This window comes from Magnolia sinica, chromosome 6 (assembly GCF_029962835.1).
Source record: "Magnolia sinica isolate HGM2019 chromosome 6, MsV1, whole genome shotgun sequence".
Lineage (NCBI taxonomy): Eukaryota > Viridiplantae > Streptophyta > Magnoliopsida > Magnoliales > Magnoliaceae > Magnolia > Magnolia sinica.
Genome location: NC_080578.1, coordinates 103,979,495 through 104,000,908, shown reverse-complemented (window position 1 = coordinate 104,000,908; position 21,414 = coordinate 103,979,495). Strand labels below are relative to the sequence as shown.

The following is a 21,414-nucleotide window of genomic DNA, read 5'->3' as shown; positions in this document are numbered from 1 at the left end:
TGCCCAATCGCCCTCATTATCGGATGAGTCCGAAGGAGTGTGAGATACTTCAGGGGCAAGTGGAGGAATTGATCCGTAAGGGTCTCTTGAGAGAGAGCATGAGCCCATGTGCCGTACTAGCATTATTAACGCCAAAAAAAGATGGAAGCTGGCACATGTGTGTCGACAGTCGAGCAATCAACAAAATTACCATCAAATATTGGTTTCCAATACCACGGTTGGACGACATGCTCGATATGTTAGAAGGGGCCAAGGTGTTCTCTAAACTAGATCTAAGGAGCGGGTACCATCAGATTCGTATTCGACCCGGTGATGAGTGGAAAATGGCATTCAAGACCAAGGAAGGGTTGTATGAGTGGCTGGTCATGCCCTTCGGCCTATCGAACGCACCAAGTACTTTTATGCGTTTAATGAATCAAGTTCTAAAATCGTTCACTGGCCGATTTGTGGTAGTATATTTTGATGACATATTGATATATAGCCAGGATGAGGCGGAGCACAGGAAACATCTCAGGCAGGTGCTACAGGTCCTACAACTTAACAAGTTGTACCTCAACTTGAAGAAGTGTAGTTTTTTAACTGACAGCCTATTGTTTCTAGGATTTGTTGTAACGTTCACAGGCATTCGTGTGGACGATGAAAAGGTGCGAGCTATTAGGGAATGGCCGATCCCGATAAATATTCATGAGGTGAGGAGTTTTCACGGGTTGGCGACTTTCTATCGTCGATTTGTGCGAGATTTTAGCACCATAGTCGCGCCTATAACAGATTGTATGAAGAAAGGACCGTTCCAGTGGACCGATAAAGCTGATAAGAGCTTTCATGAGATCAAGCATCGTTTGTCTACAACACCGGTCTTGGTGCTTCCTAATTTCGACAAATTGTTTGAGGTTGAGTGTGATGCTTCATACGTCGGAATTGGAGGAGTATTATCACAAGAAGGAAAGCCAGTACAGCGAGAAGTTCAGCAAAGCCCGAAAGAAGTGGTTGACTTATGAGCTTGAGTTGTACGCAGTTGTTCAGGCGCTGCGACATTGGTGGCATTATCTGATTCAAAGAGAGTTTGTTTTGTACACTGACCATCAAGCATTAAAGTTTATTAATAGTCAGACTAACGTGAATCGTGTGCATGCTAGATGGGTTGTGTTTTTACAGGAATTCACGTTCGTTCTGAAGCACAAGTCAGGGCAGCAGAACAAGGTGGCTGATGCACTTAGCCGTCGTGCATCACTACTAGTTACAATGAGCAATGAGGTAGTCGGCTTCGACTGTCTCAAGGAGCTGTATGCCGAGGATGAGGACTTCAAAGATTCTTGGATGAAGTGTCAAGAAGGTCACCCCAGTGACCTTCATATACAAGACGATTTTCTCTTCAAAGGGAATCGATTGTGCATCCCCTAAAGTTCTCTGAGGGAGCAGATTATTCAAGAGCTACATGGAGGTGGTCTTGCTGGACACCTGGGACGAGACAAGACGCGAGCTCTTGTGGAAGAACGGTATTACTGGCTGTAGTTAGTACGCGATGTGGGAAAAGCCGTACAACGTTGTCATGTGGGCAATCTCAGAATACAGGCCTCTACACCCCGTTACCTGTGCCTAACGGTCCTTGGGAGGATTTATCAATGGACTTCGTGCTTGGTCTCCCACGAACACAACGCGGCATGGATTCGGTGTTCGTGGTAGTAGATCGTTTCTCAAAGATGACGCACTTTATCCCATGCAAGAAGACCCTCGATGCAACACACGGCGAATTTATTTTTCAGGGAGGTCGTTTGGCTACACGGGGTCCCCAAGACCATTACTTCCGATCGTGACACGAAGTTCATTAGCCACTTTTGGCGGACTTTATGGAATCGTTTCGATACACGACTTCAATTCAGTAGTGCTTACCACCCACAGACTGATGGGCAGACCGAAGTTGTAAATCGCACATTGGGAAACCTCCTTCGCTGTATTTCAGGAGAAAAACCGAAGCAGTGGGATTTGTCCTTGTCCCAAGCAGAGTTTGCATTCAACAACATGGTGAACTGCTCGACAGGGAGATCACCGTTCCAGATTATCTACGGACGAGTGCCTCGCTACACACTTGACTTGGTCCCTCTACCCAAGCACTCGGGCACGAGCATTGCAGCAGAACATATGGCAGATAAGATCATGGGCATCCATGCAGAAGTGCAGACCAAGCTACATGCCTTGAACGAGAAGTATAAGGAACAAGCGGACAAGCATCGGCGACAAAAAGTGTTCGAGGTGGGCGACCGCGTTATGGTCCATCTGCGCAAAGAGAGATTTCCGACCGGGATGTACAACAAGTTGAAAAATAAGAAAATTGGACCCGTCCCAATCATCCGAAAGATTAATGATAACACTTATATTGTTGATCTTCCAGATGACATGGCAATCTCACAAACTTTCAATGTCGCGGACCTGACCGAGTATCATGAACCAGAGCATGACGAGAACTCGAGGACGAGTTCTTTTGAAGTGGAGGAGACTGATGTAGAGTGGGTTGCGGACAATTACATGGCCAAGATGGATCAGAAAAGGCCCGGTCGACGACAGAAGTGATCCAGACCATCGAACCTTAAATCGGGCGTATCTTGCAATCCAGAATGAGTTATCTGACGTAAAATATATGATTTTGGGGTAGAACGAGCTACTGAAGCCAACCAACCCTGCTATGCCGGGTTGCGCAGACCAAAATTGCGAAAAACCCTTGGATTGACGGTCGTTTCCCTATTTTAATTTCGTTTTTACTATAAATAGTAAGTTTTAGTTTGATTATAACTCTTCATCCGTTGGGCTTTAGGAGTTGCGCCCAACGTGAAAAGAGCTTAGAATAATTAGGAGAATGGTTTGGTGAAGCCAAATAGGACATTTACTATTTTTGGCCAAAAACCTTGCGCATTAGTAGACATCACGACCGTCTATAAATAGTAAGTTTACTATTTATAGTAAGTCGCGGATTCTAAGAGTTTGAGTTATAGTTTGATTCTAATTTCTTTCCCATTGCTTGGTAGCCCTATTTAAAGGGTTGTAAACTCATTTTTAATCATCAATTAATCAATTTCGAATTTATTAGAATTTATTTCTATTTTCTGCTTTCTTTCCTTGTGGATTCGAGAAGTCTCCGTGAGGAGTCCAAAGAAGCTCCGTGGATTTAGAGTAGTTATCCTCATCACGTTCATTCCTGTGTCAGGTTGGGCCCAGGGAGCACCAAGTACTGGCCATTGGGCGGTGGCAGGGGAGTAGACAACCCGTGACTTACCGGGGTTGAAATAAAAAGGTAGTTTAGTACAACTTCTGAACCGAGGACCGCCTGCATTTTCGTACAAAATAATATTCAAAAGTGGTCGGAACGCATCTCTTAGGATATTTGAAAGGTTAAACGCCGGTAGGTAAATTACCCATACTTCGAGGCGAGTACGGTCATCCCCACATCTAGCTGGTGGTCCCTGTTTTGCACGGAAAATGTTAAAGAATACAAATCTAATGGGATGATCCTAACCATCGAATCGGTGGACCCATAAACGAGGGAGAAAATGAAATTCATCCGCACGTGACCCACGCCTTAAGCACTTCACTTTCAGCCAACAGAATGGCCTTAGGGCGTGTTTGGGCGGTGGGATTAGAAGGGATTAGGTGGGATGGGATTCAAAAAACACATAATTATTACCCATGGTAGGGATCGTCCAATTCCATGTTTTTTGGTCTACGGTGTACATTGAATGGATATACCCACCATCATTTGAAATTTCTAAGAATAACAAACGTGTGTTATATCGAAACCGTTCATTTGTTTTGTAACCTCATTTTATGGCATGGGCCTAAAAATGAGGTAGATCCAAAACTTATGTGGCTCCAAAGAAGTTTTCAATGGTAAGCATTCAATCCCCATTGCTTTCTATGGTGGGGTCCACTTGAGCTTTAGATTTACCTGATTTTTCTGCCCATGCTCTAAAATAATCTCAAAAAATGGGTGGACGGTGTGGATATAGTCCACACATCATGGTGGGATCTACACAACTTGCTAAAATATTGAGTGAAATTGGCATAGGACCCATGCAATTCCATCTAATCTGATTCCAAGCTTATCCATTCTTCCCAAACATGGAGTGGAATTGGCACACGACCAGAGATGAATCCCATCCCACCTAATCCCTTCTAATCCCACTGCCCAAACACGCCCTTAAATTCAACAACCGACCCAAAACTAATCATGCAAAACATAAACCATTCCGATAGAATGTGGGGCCCACTATCACAGCTAGTCAGCTAACATGCAGAGATATCACATGTAATAAATCTGTGGGCCCACATGGTAGCTGCAATGGGCTGCCCCACATTCTATCAAGACCCAGCTGCCATATATTCACTTCTCTCTCATCCATGAAGAAATGAGAGAGAGAGAGAGAGAGAGAGAGAGAGAGAGAGAGAGAGAGAATGGCAAAGGTGTTTGAAGAAGAGCAGCTGTGTGTAAAGGTAGTAGTGGAGGCTCCTGAAAGCGTGTTCGAAGAAGGGAAGCTGAATGTAAAGGTATTGGAGGCTCCTGAAAGCTCATCACCTCCAAAACCTCTGTTAATCAGCACTCCAACAGAAGCAGGAGAATATCCAGTGTTGGTTTTCTTCCATGGCTTTTGTCTCACCAACAGCTGCTACTCTGCCATCTTCCAACACGTCGCTTCTCACGGCTACATCGCAGTTGCACCTCAGGTTTATTTACATTTCCCCTCAATCTTATGCAACTCTTTACAAAAATCATTACAAACTGACCCTCTTTGGACCATGCTTCCAATACCCAAATACTCGGCTTGACTCGATCTTCATATCTAACTTTAATAATTATTTGAATGAGGCCAAGTTTTTATAGTAGACCGTTATATAATTAGGGTTAGATTTGTATTTAGGGGAATTGAGATGGTAATATTGTCATGTAAAAAGATTTTGCTAACCTAACAGTGTAGTTTTTTGTCCCAAAAATCAGCAGTAGAGTGAGTTTTGACTGTATTCATTTTATTTTTTATTTTTTTAAAAGGCTGTTATTTGTCTTTAGGCCTTAAGAGAAGTTGCTACATGTCAAAATCTCTTTCCAAAAAAATATTTTCTTGGTGTGGTTTGTCAAATACTCTCTTCCTAACATGGCCTATACCTGATGAGTTGGTCACCTTAGTATTTCCCTATAGCATGTTTGGTAGTAAAAAAAAAATCAAAATCCGACCTTGCATGCTGTCAACTGATTGCACGAACTTTCTCGCAGTTGTATTCCCTCTGCGACGGTTTGATCTGCAACCTCACCTCTGCAAATAATGAGATCAAAGCAGCTTCTGCAGTCCTCAACTGGTTATCCCAAGGCCTGCAATCTTCCCTCCCAAACAACGTCCAAGCAAACATACTCAAGCTCGCTATCGCTGGCCATAGCCGAGGTGGCCGGGCCGCCTTCTCCATCGCACTTGGCAATGGTCAGACCTCACTCAAATTCTCCCTCCTGATGGGCATCGACCCTGTCGCCGGAACCAGCGAAGGACACCAACTCGATCCCCCAATCCTCACCTACGTCCCACGCTCTTTCGACGTCGGTGGGATCCCAGTTCTGGTGGTCGGGACGGGCTTGGGAGAGCAAAAGAAGTGCCCCTTGTTCCCTGCTTGCGCACCCAAAGGCTTGAACCACAAGGAATTCTACAATGAATGTGAGCCGCCGCGTTTTCATTTGGTCGCGACCGAGTACGGCCACATGGACATGTTGGATGATAAAATACCAATAGGATTGGATTCGTTGGCCCGCTGCGCTTGCAAGAATGCTAAGAAGATAGAGCCCATGAGGAGATTTGTAGGTGGGATTATGGTTGCATTTCTCAAGGCCTACTCCGACGGTGACAGCAGCTACCTCAATGCTATTCTAGCTGACCCTTCCATTGCACCAGTTGAGCTTAATCCGGTAGAGTATGATAAAGAATAGAAGGTTTGGGGTGTGTTTGGTTGCACGAAATATTGTGAAATTTCATGATATCTTGCGCCAAATTAGACTGATCAATCATGAAATATCTTGATATTTGGTGAAACCAAACGCTAGATGATGATCTAGACCATTGGTCTTTTGCACCCGGTGGTGGATGGAACATGGACCAAAAGTCTCCTTGGTAGGACAATCGATACCTTTCATTTTGAACAAATATCAGTGGCTGGGACTTTATGGTCAATCCATGGTCGGATGCAACAGACCAATGGTCTGGATTGTCGATCCACAGGCCCCACTTGTACAGGTTTCCTATCAAGTAGCTACGGTGGGAAGGAGGTAGCTTCTTCTAGGGTTAATTTGCTCAACCACTTGTGTTGCTGGATGAGTTCATTTATCATTTGGGCTTATTTAATGCTTCTGTATTAAGGGTAAACCTTGTGTGAATGTGAGATATATTTCCTTTGATTTTCCTCTCGTTTGGTAAGATTGAAATGTGGAATAAGATTTCTTATGAAGTATTTGTTAGTAATGACTACCTTTTATTGGAGAGATCTGATCCAATCCATTCGGTTGCATTCTTAATGTCTGTTGGATTTTTGGTCATGTCCGGATGATCCGAATATTTCAACCTTTTAATTGGGGATCACCCATCCACAGTGAGGCACATGTTATTAATGGTTAGATTATTTCAATGGGACCAAATCCAATGGCTACAATGGCTTAAAAAAACAGCACTGCATTACGATGTATTGTACCAAACCTAATGGGAACTCCACATGCATGCATGACCCTGTTTAGCAGCCACTTAAAAATGAGTGCATCTCATTTTTAGTTAAACAGGAATCATGTCTGAGAGATTTTAAGGGACCATTTGGATGGGATTAAATGGAGGTAAATGGGAGGAATTGGATATGTTTGGATGGGAGTAAATGCATAAAAAATGAAATGGAATGGAAATAAACGAAATCCTCTTACTGAGGATTTGAAAGTAAACGAGGTTAAATGCTTTTTTGAGCTTCATTGGAGAGTTGCACGAGTAAACAAGAGTGCTAATATGCATATATTGCGGTACTGAGAATACACTCATAATACTCTAAAACAATCCAATTATCAACTACATTACAAAAATCACAACAATAAAATAATCCAAACCATTTAAAGGTTAGCGATCTAGATGAATGGTTAAAAAATGTTGACAAATTGCTTATTTGTAATCCTTACATTTATGACTTGCCCAAGGCTTGAAATTTCTTCATTTTTTGCTAAAATATATATTTTAATAGGCTTATTACAATTATTCCATTAAATATTAAATATGCACGTTAATTTGATATATTAAAGTTAATTTGACAAATATATTGAAAATATCTAATGCATTTCAATTCCTCCCTACTCCCATCCAAACAGAATATTTGGATTTCAAATACATTTCATTTACACCCATCCAAACACAACTGAGTAAGCCAATTAACTCCCGACTGCATTTGGTTGCACCAAAAATACCATCCACAGAAATTGCAATGTAGCCTGGGGGACGCTGGAGTGCAGTTGTCTATGGATAAAGACTTCCATAGAAATGCTCCACATCCCTATTGCAACTGTACCCTGTTCAATGCACCTAACATTAAATGGCTTGGATTTCAGGAGTGCTCACAAATCCAATTATTGCAGGGCCAGAACTAGTGCACGTGTCTGATAAATCACATTTTCAATACATGCACTTTTAATACTTCAAGGGAAGAAAATAAAAATAAAAATTCCAGGAATCATCCAAACACAATCTCAACATCCACTTGAATATTATAGGGCCTGGATCTAGCCCACATGTGCCCCGTTGGAACATGTGCCATAAATCACCTCTTCAATACATGCATGCTCTTTTAAATACTACAGGAAAATAACTTCCGGTCTTATCCAAACACATTCTCAACACATCCACGACCATCCCATCCTTGCATCCAAACACAACATCCACAGAACCCATCCATGCATCCAAACACAATCTCAAACATCCATGGAACCACTCCACGCATCCAAGCACAAAAACTCAACATACATTGTAATTTATTTCCAAGACAACCCCATCTGTGGACACAGACATCCCCTTGGAGATCCCTGTCCACACACCCCAAACGACCCCAATCACACACGTAATCACAGCCACTCCTTCCAGAAGTTGGTATTTTACCTTTTGAAACAGTCACGTATGCAAATTTGCGGAACTCAAACACAACATAACCTTTTTTCTTTTTTTTTTAAAACCAATCCACTATCATTTCATTAATTGGAAAATGGGATGTACAGCCATTCGGGCGGGTCCAAACAAAAAGGAATCGGACCCAGCCTATCATAAGGAGGATGTATACAAGGCTAAGCTAGAAAGGGAGAAAAGGAAAAAGGAAAACCAAAATGAAGGCCTAGAGAAGAGGAGAAGCTAGGCAAACTGCCAGACCCACAGCCGGGCAACACTTTAGAAACCGAGGAAACAGCCCAACCGCAGCTGCCAAAAGAGAGAAAAGCTGGAAAGAACTCAGCCACCTGAGCTGAGACTAGAAGCAAGCCAAAAACCACCACCAGCAAAAAGACCCCTTGACATATCCCGCTCCTAACACCTGACGGTAGGCTGCCCGCTGCGAATGATGAAGGAAGAAGAATGTGAGCTAGCCGACCCCTGTTTTTGGTTTGGATAATCTGACATGGCCGAGCTTGGATCTGAGAGTGTACAATCAAGACGAGCTTCAAAAACCATTTCAAGCCTAGTTCAAAATTCACAGTACCTTTTTCCATGCATGGATAAGAACTCCAAAAGGCACCGGTGTATGATTCTCCTGACAGAGCCAGAAATCAAATGACAATGCAACTCGGGCATGACATTTTCGTCTCCCTCTCTGGGACAAAAGCCACTCCCCTCACTCTCAGAGGGCCTACTGTTCTTTCCCATCGGATAGCTAAGAACTGAAGTGTGGCCTTAGCTGTGATTAACGGCAGCTTGTTTGAAGAGACGTGGAAGCAGTTCATGGGCACTTACATCCAGGACCTCCGGATCCCTGAAACAAGATGGCATCATGACGTGATTCGGAGAAATGGGGAAAAGAGAGAGTATTTTCTAATGCTTAAAAGCCAAGAATGACTACTGTAAGCTCAAGTGGTTTTCAGATTCTGCTAGTAGTGCCCATGGTTCAGCGATCCAACCAATTGGTATGATGGGCCTCTGGATGTGCCAAGCATAGTTCTTCAATTAGTTGCCACTAAATGGATGGTCAAAAAAATACAGCAACAGCCAATGTTGTCAAAATTGTTACTGTATCACAAATTGTAATAGGGGATGAATAGTATCGAATCACAAATCGTATCATTAGTCGTAAGATATTTTATGATTTTCTTAAAATATGAAAAAGTATGAATAATTAGAAAAAAAAACAAAATTAAAAACTCAGCAATCATCCTTTTGCCATCAATATGCACCAAGTAATACCATGTCATGATAGTGTTAGAGGATCTTTCAAGAAATTTTCCTTAAAACATGTAAGGATCCTTTAATAATTTATGTTCTTGTTAAATTTCTTGAATGAAGAATCACGTTGGAAAAGTGGCATTTGATTATGTAGACCGACACAAAAAAAATTTTGATTTCTAACCATCATTCCACAATACATATTAAGTCAATATGATTATAACCATCCATAAAAACATTCTGGGTAAGTCATACATCAATTTGGCATTTTGACCAATTAAGAAGTAAGAAATCATTAAAAAAATGAAATAAAATAAAATAAAATCCCTGTGATTTAACACTGAAGAGAATATATATCATTTGATCTCTTATACAAAATAAAATAATTTACCTTTTCTAAATGATTTTTTAAAGGTTTTTTTCTAAATGATTCTTAAAGCCCCCACCAATTCAAAGTTATAAAATGGAAAGCCAAGTGAAGCTTAAAATAGAAGAGAACAGGTATAATTTGAATCACAAATCGGGATTTGAATAGTAAACCCTAGGATTCAAATTATAAAATTGTAAGATTCATACAAAAAGGGATTCAAATGTGAGATTCAAATCATTTTGCTTAAGATTCGACTCAAATTATAAATCGTCAATCGTAGGATTTTGACAACACTGGCAACTGCACATATTCGATCAAGCTTAAAAGGCGAATGACTCAATGTCTACATATTGCATCCACAGAGAGGTTCATAATTTCAATGGTACATGTTGCATCCACACAGAAGCACATCATTCAATAGTTTGGATCACTGAACCATCGGTCCACCTATACAAACTGTGAACCCAAGCTAGGGATATTCTTGATCAAGCATTGTACAATGAGAAACGCTCCAGTGGTCTCATAGCACTAAATTACAGTGAGGCTAGTCTCATTTGGGCTACTATGCAAAAATTATGCAGATCAGGATAGATCTATCAGAACTATCCAAGTCCAAAGCACATTTTATGGTATACCATGCAAAAATTACATGGATTATTAGGATGATCCAATCCATCCCTGCTTTATCCTTATTTTTGTGGCCATCCCTTTCCTAAGCCATGGATGGTTTGCTTAGGATGGCATACTTGTAGTCATAAGCAATCTATGACGGTGCCAACAAATATATTGATCAAATTGTTGATTGGTCCTATTTTATGGAAATCATCTAGACCGTCCATATATTAAAGGCTTACAATCAGATGGTTAGGATTGTCGGACCGGTGTGATATTTGCATGGCAGCACATGAAACTTATGTTAGACCTAATGGATGATCTAGATCAAGAAAATGGATTGTCTAAGTGTCCATATGCAACTAGAAGTGCTATAAATTATATTGCTTTAGGAGCAGTACTAGAGCATTTCTCTTGTATAATACATAAAATGATTGAAGCTCCATGAACTGAAGTCAAGGGCAAAACAAGAAGATAAAACAACACACCTGATGTACAGGCACTTAAAGTGGTAATCTCGTGACTTCTTTGTCTCCACCTGATGACTAGATTTAGCTGATTTCTGGGCCAAGGTGCATCCAACAGCCTGGATCTGGCACAAATGCCATATCACAGGCCATGCACTGAATACTATCACAAATTTCTATAGTTTATTTATGCCAGAGACCCACAAGAGTATCAACAAGTCCTCGTGGGTTTGAGTACCCATTGTGGTGAAATCCTATTCATTCCATTTGGAAATTTACAACCATTCGGGAAGGTCCCAACAAAAAGGATCGGACCACTCCCATCATATAACTTTTTTTTTTTTTTTGGGGGGGGGGGAGGGGAGAGAATCACACAAATATAACACAAAATATCTCAATATCAACTCTACTACATTCTGCTAATGATGAGACATGGTTTTAATCCCAACGGCATCTCTGGATTACCATATCCTTTCATGCCTCCCCTCTTTTAATCCCTTCTTATTTGAAAAAAACAAAAATAAATTCTCTCCACAACGCCATCATCAAATAAAAACCTAACCACACGATCAAGGAAAACAAAAAAGACATACAGAGATATATGGCAATGCCATTTTTTCTTTGTGTAGATCTCTCCACCATCTCTCCATCTCTCCCATTATATAACTTAAACTGCACAAAAACTTCCTCGGAAGGAAAAGAAAAAAAAAAAGAGGATAAAATCTGATGCCCCAGCTACTGATGCCTAATTGTCCCAATGCCAATATTATCAATGGCTAGTACACTGCGCACTAGTCTCGGAAGGTTGGGTCGTGAGTTATACATTCTATTTGGGCATCCTTCGCTAGCCATCCTGGCTAAAGCATCCGCAACCGAGTTCCCCTCTCGATAAATGTGGCTAAAAATGAGGTTTAGAGATCGCCCATAAAGCTGAATCTCTCCCAGATTGTACCAAATCTTCCACGAACTGGGACAACTAGGATCTTTAACCGAATTTGCAATGGTCTTTGAATCTATCCCAGCTAGGATCTTTAGAGATCACCTATAAAGCTGAATCTCTCCCAACTAGGTGTGAGAGTGCATGTTAAAAAAATTTTAAAAAAATAAAATAAAATAAAAAAATACTACCCAATGGATACTCAATGGAGTACAATTGAATTCATTTCGAGCCTTCTTATTTTAAGATAATAATTTGAACAAGAAATGTGAAATGTGCCTTTAAAGCTTCGAAACTGTATAGCCTATGTTTGGAAATGTAGAAAACATGGAAATGAAAATGGTTTTTGTGGAAACTCTTTTCCTCCATTTGAGAAAAAAAGAGCCTTGAAAGTTGAAACCAACTTGCCAGCTTTTTCACGAAACACTAGTCCATTTTCCTTCCAAAAAGAATGGGCGGTAAAGACAATCGATTGGGGTGTGTGGTCCACCTGAGACTAGACAGACCTGAATTTTGGGTCATGGCAAGGAGATAAATAGGCCTCATTTTCAAAAAGCTTAGATCGTTCTCACGTGCCATATGGACACGTACCATATGAGGAGATTCCAAACAAAACCAGGACTCTTTAGAAATTTACGAATTCAATTCTACAAAATGGCTCATGAAAATCATTCATTGCCGAATGCTATATTTCACTTTTTTTTTTTTTTTTGACATGGAGAATTGAGCTTACAAAAACACCAAGTGGGGGCTCAGGCCAAAATAAAAGCTAAGACCCCCTGCTATACAAGAATTCACATTCGGGAGGCCCATCCCAAAAGCCCTCCTATCATATAACAGAAAAAAAAAAAATCAGGAAAAAGTTAGGAGTTTCAGAACATCCTTAATCCTATCCTATCTAGGACCAGCTCCCCTTTGGCGAAGAGAGGGAGGTCGGACGCCGAATTGATGAATTTGGACTTCTGAGAAGAGCTACCCCATCTGGCTAGGCTGTCCGCAACAGAGTTAATTTCTCTGGGGATATGCTTGATTGAAATAGACAGCGAGGTTCTAAGAGCTTGAAATTGGTTTTTCCAATAGAAAGCATTCCAAGGAGGGTTCCCTGCTGTAGATAAAAGGCCAACCACAACCTGACAGTCGCTTTCCACCTCGATGTGGGTGAGGCCCATCTCTTTGCAAAATTTGAGGCCATCAATAACCACCTTTATCTTCGCCTGAAAACTCGATCCCATGCCATAGCCTTTTGAGAAGGCAAACATGAAGGCACCCTTACTGTCTCTGCACACACCCCCACTCCCAGAAGGGCCCGGATTAACCCTAGACGAGCCATCCACATTAAGTTTCACCTAGCCCCTAAGTGTTTTGATCCATTTTACCAAGGACAATGAGGGCGGGGAAGTTCTCCCTGGAACTAGCTGAAGGTCAGATACCGCTTCCCTGTCTTCCTGGGATTTACACGCCGGAAGGGGGAACACATTGGACAAGTGGAACAACCAGGACCTGACCTGGCAGATGGCATGGGCGATTCTGGAGCGGGAGTCTTCAAAACGATGTTCGTTTCTGGCCTTTCAAATTTTCCAGAGGATAAGGCCTGGGGAAAGCCCTCTAAGGACTCCCAACGTAGAGGTATCCTTGGCAATCGCCCACCATTGGGATGCTCTACCCCCCGCAGATTGGTTCGGAAGGAAAGAGACACCAAGGATGGCAGAGAAATGGGCCCAAATGGAGAACGCAATCTCTCCCTTGGCAAAGAGGTGGTCGAGGGATTCTTCTTATCGGCTAATAGACGAGCAACAAACACAGGAGGAGGCCATGTGGATACCTTTCTTCTTTACGTTGATGTTGACTGGGACTGCACCATTGAGAATCTTCCACGAAAAAATACCTATTTTGGGAGGGAGGTGCGGGTGCCAAGCCCATTTGGCCTAGTTACGCACCTGGTCTGAGGACCTAATGAGGTGTCATGCCGATCTAGTGGAGAAAATCCCCGACTTTTCCTTGGACCAAATGACACTATCAGTCCCATGATTCAGCGCCAGCCCTTCAGATTGCATGTGATGTCGAACGAAATCAGGGAGCATATTAGGGAAACGAGCAGCGTGAAGGATGCCTTCAGGGCCTATAACATCTTTAATCTTCAGATCGTGGGGAAGGGGAGGAACATTGGTTGGAAGCCAGCCTTTTAAGGGGCCTAGCCCTGTCCAATTGTCACACCAAAAGCTACCATTACCAACCCCCAGCAACATTCGAGAGTTGTCTTGGACGAGATGTTGGAGTTTCTTAACTTGCTTCCAAGAAGGGGAGTCCGATTGACGTGGGTCGGAGCTATCCAACATCTGATTAACGCCATATTTGGACCTCATAAATCTAGCCCAAATGCTGTTTTTTTAGTAAAAAAAGACTGTCCAGGCCCTCTTTAATTTGAGGGCTCTCTTAAGTTTCTGATACCCAATCCGCCCTCCTTGGATGGAGCTGAAATTTTCTTCCAGTTAACCCAATGCAGTTTTTTCTTCCCTTCACTCCAACCCCAAAAGAAGTCCACAAAACCTTTTTCAAGGGCTGATAGCCTCTTCCTTGGGACTTCAATCGCTACTAAGGTATGGACAGGGATACTTGAGAGAACATGCTTGATGAGAGTAATCCTCGTAGCTTGGTTTAGGAAGTGCGCTTTCCAACCTGAAATGCGAGCCAGAATTTGTCTACTAGCGGCTAAAGTGTGGAAGATCTAATTCTTCCTTCGGCTATAAGGACCCCCAGGAAAAGGAGAGGGGACGCAACCCTCGAGATTCCCGACACCCTTTCAATGCAACGAACCCGCCTTGCTGTCATTTTGGAGGAAACAATCAAGCTACTCTTAGCTGCATTGATTTTGAGGCCTGACACATCCTTGAAAGTTTGGAGAAAGGACATTAAGTTTCTGACTGATGGGCTGCTCCCATTGATGAAAATGGTCGTGTCGTTTGTAAAAAGAAGGTGGGAGATCGGCATGCTCCCTCTACTTGTTCTGAAGGCTTGGCAGGCGTTAGAATTGAATAGATGCAAAAGGCCCTTGCTAAGGGCTTCCATGACCAAAACGAAGAGGCTGGGAGAAAGAGGATCTCCCTAGCGAAGCCCTCTTTCCGACTTGAAGAAGCCTAAGGTCTCGCCATTAAGGAGCACCGAGAACCAGGCCCTTGACCAACATTTTTCAGCTAAAACAATCCAAGACTGACAGAAACTGAACCTATGAAGCACCGCCTTGATAAAGGACCAATTAACTCTGTCATAGGCCTTTTCTAGATCAATCTTGAAAATGACGTTGCTTCCCCGGACTTTCTTGCCAATGTCTCGAAACAACTCATGGGCTAAAGATATACTATCCGCAATAGATTTCCCTTGGACAAAAGTCATTTGTTCATTAGAGATTAGCATAGGAAGGATGGAGTTCAACCTAGCTGCAATCACCTTGGAAAACACCTTGTATACATAATTACAAAGGCTTATAGGACCAAAATCAGAAAATAATTTAGGAGCCGATTTTTTTTGGATTAAACATAGCAGGGAAGCTGAGAAAGCTCTTGGAATCATACCTCCCTGAAAGAGAAATTTGATAGCTCGATGGAGGTCTACCCCAACAGTGTCCCAACATGCTGAAAAGAAGGCATTTGAGAGGCCATCAGGCCCCGGCGTGCCGTCTGCTGGCATAGCAGAAACAACCATCTTCACTTCTTCAATTGATGGCTGCGCCATGAGGAATGTGTTATTTTCGGGGGAGACAAGGGGATTGAGTTGATGAAGTCGCCTATTGTAGCCGTTTCTTCTGCCGTAAAAAGGAGCTTAAAGAAATCAACCGCTGCACTCTTAATGGACGCTTGGTCATTTATAACGGTCCCATTTGGAAGTTGAATTTCTCTGATTTGAGCTTTTCTTATGCAGTTGATGGTGGAAGTGTGGAAGAACTTTGAATTTCGGTCCCCTTCTTTGAGCCACCTATTTCTAGATTTTTTGTTTCCAGAAAATTTCTTCCAGATTCTCCAGACGATTAAGGATTTGCTTCCGCGTGTCCAAGTTCGAGAGAGTTTGGGAGGAGGGGTTGAGAATCGATTCTTGCTCTAGTTGTTCCACTCGCTCATTGGCTGCTTTGATTTGGCTGAATATGTTGCCAAACTCCTGTCTGTTCTAAGCCTTCAATGTAGCCTTAGTGTTCTTCATCTTGCACAGGAGGTGAATCATTGGATTAATGAATACCTCGAATTTCCAGGCATTGGAAACAGTAGTCTGAAATCCCTCATGCTAGGTCCACATTCTTTGAAAACGAAACAGCCGGGGGCTGTGGGAGGGGCAAGAGGAGAGGTTATGAGAAGAGGGGAGTGGTCGGAGTTGATGTGCACCAAGTGTTGGACATGGAAGGACGGGAAGAGATGCAACCAAGCAGTAGTGTAAAGGGCCCTATCAAGCCTAGCCCATTTCCTATTACATCCCCATCTATTGTTGCACCAAGTAAAAGCGCTCCCTGAGAAGCCTGTATCAATTAGATTAGCTTGGTTAATTGCATCAGAAAATTCCATAGAGCTAAGACCGGCCACCAACGAGTTTTCACCTATTCACTCTAATTGGGATGTGACCGCATTAATTGAAGTCTCCACACACCATCCAGGGCCCTGTATTTGTGTTAGCATGACACACCAGATCAGCCCATAATTCCCTCCCACACAAATATGAGCATTTGGCATAGACACGTGAAGAATAGGGGAGTATCTATGTTGGGGAGTCTGGCCCTGAAGGCTAGAAATTGATTTGACGAAGATAGAGTGTCCATGGAGATTGTGGAATGGTGGAAAACCTAGATCTTTCCACCAGCAGCAGCATTGGAAATGGAACAATGGAAGCCCAGCTTCAACCCCGTTCTAACTCTTCTAGATTCAGGGATCATAGGCTCGATGATGATCACTATCGCAGGTTTATAGGTTTTAATGAGCATTTTCACATGTCTGATTGAGGAAGAATTAACAATTCCCCTCACATTCCACATAAGGAAGCTATCCATCAGAAACACTACCCAAGTTGACGGCCCTGTTGCAATTGTTTCACTTTCTACCTCTCCAAGAGTTAATATAACTGGTCAAGGAATGGTCCGGGAGAAAGAATCTCCCTATGTTGTTGCTCCTAGCCACATTAGATGGTTGGAGATTGTCTGCATTGTCCCCACTTCTGAGCTCCATGACAACTTCCGTGTCTTGTTCTGCTGCTATCATGGCTTCCGAAAGTTGATCATTATGAAATTGGTCCGATTTACCCGAGGGGCTGGGGAGGAAGAATGGAGATAAATCCACATGGATTTGGCCCACGAGGCCTAGGGTATCTCTGTCTCTGGCACCATTCGAGACAGGGGTAGTAGAAATCTCCTCCGAGGCTATGGGAGAATTTTTCGGCTTGGCTCCCTCTAATTGGGAGCAGAATCTTCCGTGGTAGGTGATTATCTTTTTCTCGGTAGCTCCTCCACCTTTGTCCTGGATCTACTTGGGAGGACTCTTCTGGGGCCTACTGGTTGTAGGAGATTTTCTTCCTTGGGGTCGGCTTGGGAGGAATGCTATATTTCACTTATAAAATACTCTGTCCACACATGCGGCGTGTGCAAGAAAGCTGGACCGTTGCTCTATGGAGCCCTACTGTCGACGAGCCCCATTTCCCAAATATCACAAGTCAGATGATCCTAGCAGCCCATTGATTGTCAGCTGTTGGTTGGGTTTTCTTGCTACACAGGAATGGACCTCAAAACCTACCATGATCTTGAGTAAAATAGTGATGGATGGATGTGATGATGTATTTTTGGATGTTAGGACAATCGATGATGTTCATAAGGCCTTATATAGATATATACAAGTGGGTCCCACCCAAGATGTCCTGTTGAAGAAGTATAGTCCAATGCATGCGGATGGATGTACACGTGTATTTGTCTATGGCTCCATCTTTGTGTGTTCGGAATGCTAGGATACGTATGTACGAGAACGCCCACTTCTTCATCTAATGCACAACCGATGGTATGATATTGTACTGGTGTGGCCCACCCAATGAAGCAGGTGATCTTCATTCGGATGGCTATGGATATTCTACGAATTTGATTTTGTTGAAGGAAAAGAATGCAAAAGTCCACCTTCAGCTGTACGTGATCATTTCTCTTTCTAAAAGTGGACGGACGGCTGGTGTTATTTGTACTGAAGGAATTGCACTTTGTTACAGTTTGGGTTTGGACAAACTTAATTAAACTCATTTTTTAAATTTATTTTTTTTAGAAAATAAAAGAACTTTTAAATGTGATTTAAAGACGAGGTTGGTCATGATAATTCATTGACAGAATTGGGTGAAACCTAGTATGATTGTAGAGATGGAAAATTTTATATAAGGGTAAGAAGAACGGGAAAGATAAAGATATAAGAATGATGCTAGGATGAATGAAAAATACTTGTAAAATTTTAGGAAGCGAGGCCCACCTTATCGATATTTCCGTTCAATTGATTGACACGGCCACACAAGACCACACTCTATCCTGTAGTGTGGTTCACCTGATATTTGGATCTGCTTAATTTTTGAGACCATGTTCTAAAATAGTAGAAAAAATAAAAATAAAAATAACCTGATTAAGCTGAAAACAAAACCATGTGGACATGCATGAATAGTGAATACATTGGTCAGGATCTCCATGGAATTAGGCTATTGGTTTTGTCCAACTTGCATTTCATGGCCTACCATGCAAACATTACATCAATAGCTCGACTAATATTAACCATCAGATCAGTTGTCTTTAATTCTGACACTGAAAAGGTTTTTTACACAAAACTAGGTTCAATCAACAATTCGACGTACCTCTTTATTACTAAAGAATCCGTTTCAGCTACTATCTATCAGCAGCACACGTGGAAAATCAGACTAGCCATCTAACTATCCCTGTTTTGCATGGGAAATGTTAAAGAATACAAATCCAATGGGATGATCCTCACCATCCGATTAGTGGTCCCCAAAACGAGGGGGTGAAAAAACAAAAAAGGAAATTGGATCATTAGTTACACATTCATCCGCTCGTGGTCCACGCCATGAACATCTCTTTCAGCCAATAAAATAGCTTTAAATTCAACAACCTACCTAAAATTAATAAATAACACGTGTAATAATCTGTGCCATTCATTATATAGTGCAGCTGCGAACATGCCATACAAAAAATAATAATAATAAATAAATAAATAAAAATCAAGGCAGCACAGTGATGTATGTGCCTTAAATCTATACCGTCCAACCATTTTGAAAGCTTATTTTAGGATGGGCAGATCCAAATCTTATGTGGACCATACCACAGATTGAATCCCCACCATTAAAAGCTCCATGGGGATTTCCGGAATATTTATTTGCCGTCCAACCTGTCGATAAGATCACACGAAATCAGCTTCATCCAAAACTTTTGTGACCCACAAGAAGTTTTTAATGGTCGATTATCACTGTTTTCTGTATTATGATCTACCTGACATTTGGATCTGCTTTGTTCTTTGAATCATGCCCTAAAATAAGCTTTGGATATGGATAGATGGCATGGATGTAGTTACATACATCACAGTGGGTCCCACAGTCAGGGGTCCCACCTACCTTGCTGGATCCAGGGTCTCACCTAATCCGCTGATCCCCACACAAGGTTTTATTCTCTCTTTCTTTCTTTTTTTTCCCTCTCCAAAAGTATATCTCTCTCTCCCTTCCTGTCTCACGTGCATTGACGTACCAATTTCTAGAAGCGGATTGGCTATAGCTGGTGTGTGTGCGTGTCGTGCGAAGACGAGCGCTGATGCTCTTCGAGCTCCGAGTTGTACGAACGGTTCAAAGGAGATCAAAATTACATGGCCCCACAATGATGTATTTATTATATTCACACGGTTCATCCATTTTTCGCGATCATTTTACAGCATTATCCAAAAAATAATCATATCCAAAGATCAACCAGACCACACCACAAAGAGCAGCGGGGATAATGATTTTCACCGTTAAAAATTTGTAGCACTCACCATAACGTTTATTTTCCATCCAATCCGTTCATTAGGTCCAAAAGGCCTGGATGAAGAAGAAAAACAAATTGCATATTGATCCAACACTTCTGTGACCCTAAAAGGGTTTCAATGGTAGATGTTCAATCCCCCACTGACTTTTCAGTGCGGTCCAGTTGATCGTTAGATATGTCTTATTTCTCGTCTCACACGTACGATGAGCTCGCCAAATGGATGGACGGTTTGGATATAACAAATACCTCGTGATGGGACCCACAAAATTTGCTGACGTCAATACACCAGCTAGATAGCTGGTGTGTGGTACACCAGCCAATCCGCTTCCCCAATTTCCATGTTTTGTGAAGAACGGGGTGTAGACTGATGGCCTCGTTTACAATGAAAACCTTGCATGGCAAGTTGCTTGCACGTAGTTTAGACTGATGGCCTCGTTTACAATGAAAACCTTGCATGGCAAGTTGCTTGCACGTCGTTTGTGAGGTTGTGCGTTCAAATGTCGCCATCTACTTTGAGTTATTATTATTATTATTTTTTTAAAAGTCCATTAGATTTAATGAGTGACTTAGGTTTGAGTCATGCTAAGCCCTATCACGAAAACCGAGTGGGTGAGCTGACTCGATGAGCCTTGGCAAGTCAGAACCGAGTAAACGAGTTTCTTAGTGACTCGGTAAGAAATCCTGTCAAGTCAAGCTGACTCGGCTGAGTTTTGAGTTGAGTCACCGTGTTTTAGAACTATGATTGGGTTAATGCCAACCCAAGACTAACTTGACTTGCTTGTCAGTTTCTTAGTGGCCTGGCTAGAAAGGGATTTTAATTATACTAGCATTGTGGTATGGCCAAAATCTTAAAAAGGAAAAGATGTTTCAAATATTCTGAAAGTATTTTGCTGATAGATTTTGAAAACAATTTCAATATAAATTGCCCTTGTCTTTGAATCAGTAGCTGTAAGTATAATAAAAAATTCTGACTAAAAATCTTGTTGAGCCGAGTTGATTTGATAACATTTTTTGTCAAGTCACAAAGTTTTAAAACTTAGACTTGCTTGTCAGTTTCTTAGTGGCCCGGCTAGAAAGGGATTTAAGCTATACTAACACTTTGGTATGGCCGAAATTCTAAAAAGGAAGAGATGTTTCAAATATTATGAAAGTATTCCGCTTACAGGTTTCAAAAACATTTTCAATCTAAATTGCATTTGTCCTTGAATCAATCTAAATTACCCTAACAAATCCTAGCTAGAAATCCTATTGAGCCGAGTTGATTTGATAGCATTTCATGTCAAGTCACAAAGTTTTAGAACTATGATTTGGTTCTCACAAACTTGAGAAGTCTTGTCTAGTCACAACCAAATCTTGCTTGTCAGTTTCTTAGTGACTTGACTAGAAATCCCGTTGAGTCTTAATTTTCAAGCCGAGTCAACAAGTTTTAGAACTATGGTTTGGACTGTTGAACCATTTATTTTTCTCGTACAAGTTCTCCATGATTCATGGACCCATCAGTTTTTGGTCTACAGCTTGTTTTCAGTTCACACTACCATATTAATTAATGGTCCAGATCTTTAATATGTGTGTCATCCAATGGTGGGAATAAATTGGCTCCC

The 21,414-nt window shown here is 41.8% G+C and overlaps 2 protein-coding genes across 3 annotated transcripts in view; one reads left to right on the top strand and one right to left on the bottom strand.

Moving 5' to 3' along the window:
- The first annotated feature begins 4,405 nt into the window (after positions 1 to 4,405).
- Positions 4,406 to 6,485, top strand: LOC131249381 (chlorophyllase-2-like). Its single transcript, XM_058250127.1, has 2 exons — positions 4,406 to 4,713; positions 5,258 to 6,485. The coding sequence occupies exons 1-2, from the start codon at positions 4,444 to 4,446 to the stop codon at positions 5,954 to 5,956; spliced, it is 969 nt and encodes a 322-aa protein (XP_058106110.1). The 5' UTR covers positions 4,406 to 4,443; the 3' UTR covers positions 5,957 to 6,485.
- Positions 6,486 to 8,690: 2,205 nt separating this feature from the next.
- Positions 8,691 to 21,414, bottom strand: part of LOC131249376 (uncharacterized) — a 56,813-nt gene continuing 44,089 nt past the window's right edge. For both annotated transcript variants that reach the window (XM_058250123.1, XM_058250122.1), the window contains one exon: positions 8,691 to 9,003. In XM_058250123.1, coding sequence (XP_058106106.1) covers positions 8,971 to 9,003 — 33 coding nt within the window. In that variant the 3' untranslated portion in view covers positions 8,691 to 8,970. The remainder of the gene's footprint in view (positions 9,004 to 21,414) is intronic.

What these genes read in the sequence shown, in the direction of transcription:
- LOC131249381 (XM_058250127.1), top strand. Translation starts at nt 4,444, where the DNA reads ATGGCAAAGGTGTTTGAAGAAGAGCAGCTGTGTGTAAAGGTAGTAGTG. An exon ending in ACATCGCAGTTGCACCTCAG is followed by an intron (nt 4,714 to 5,257) that starts GTTTATTTACAT and finishes ACTTTCTCGCAG; the next exon opens with TTGTATTCCCTCTGCGACGG.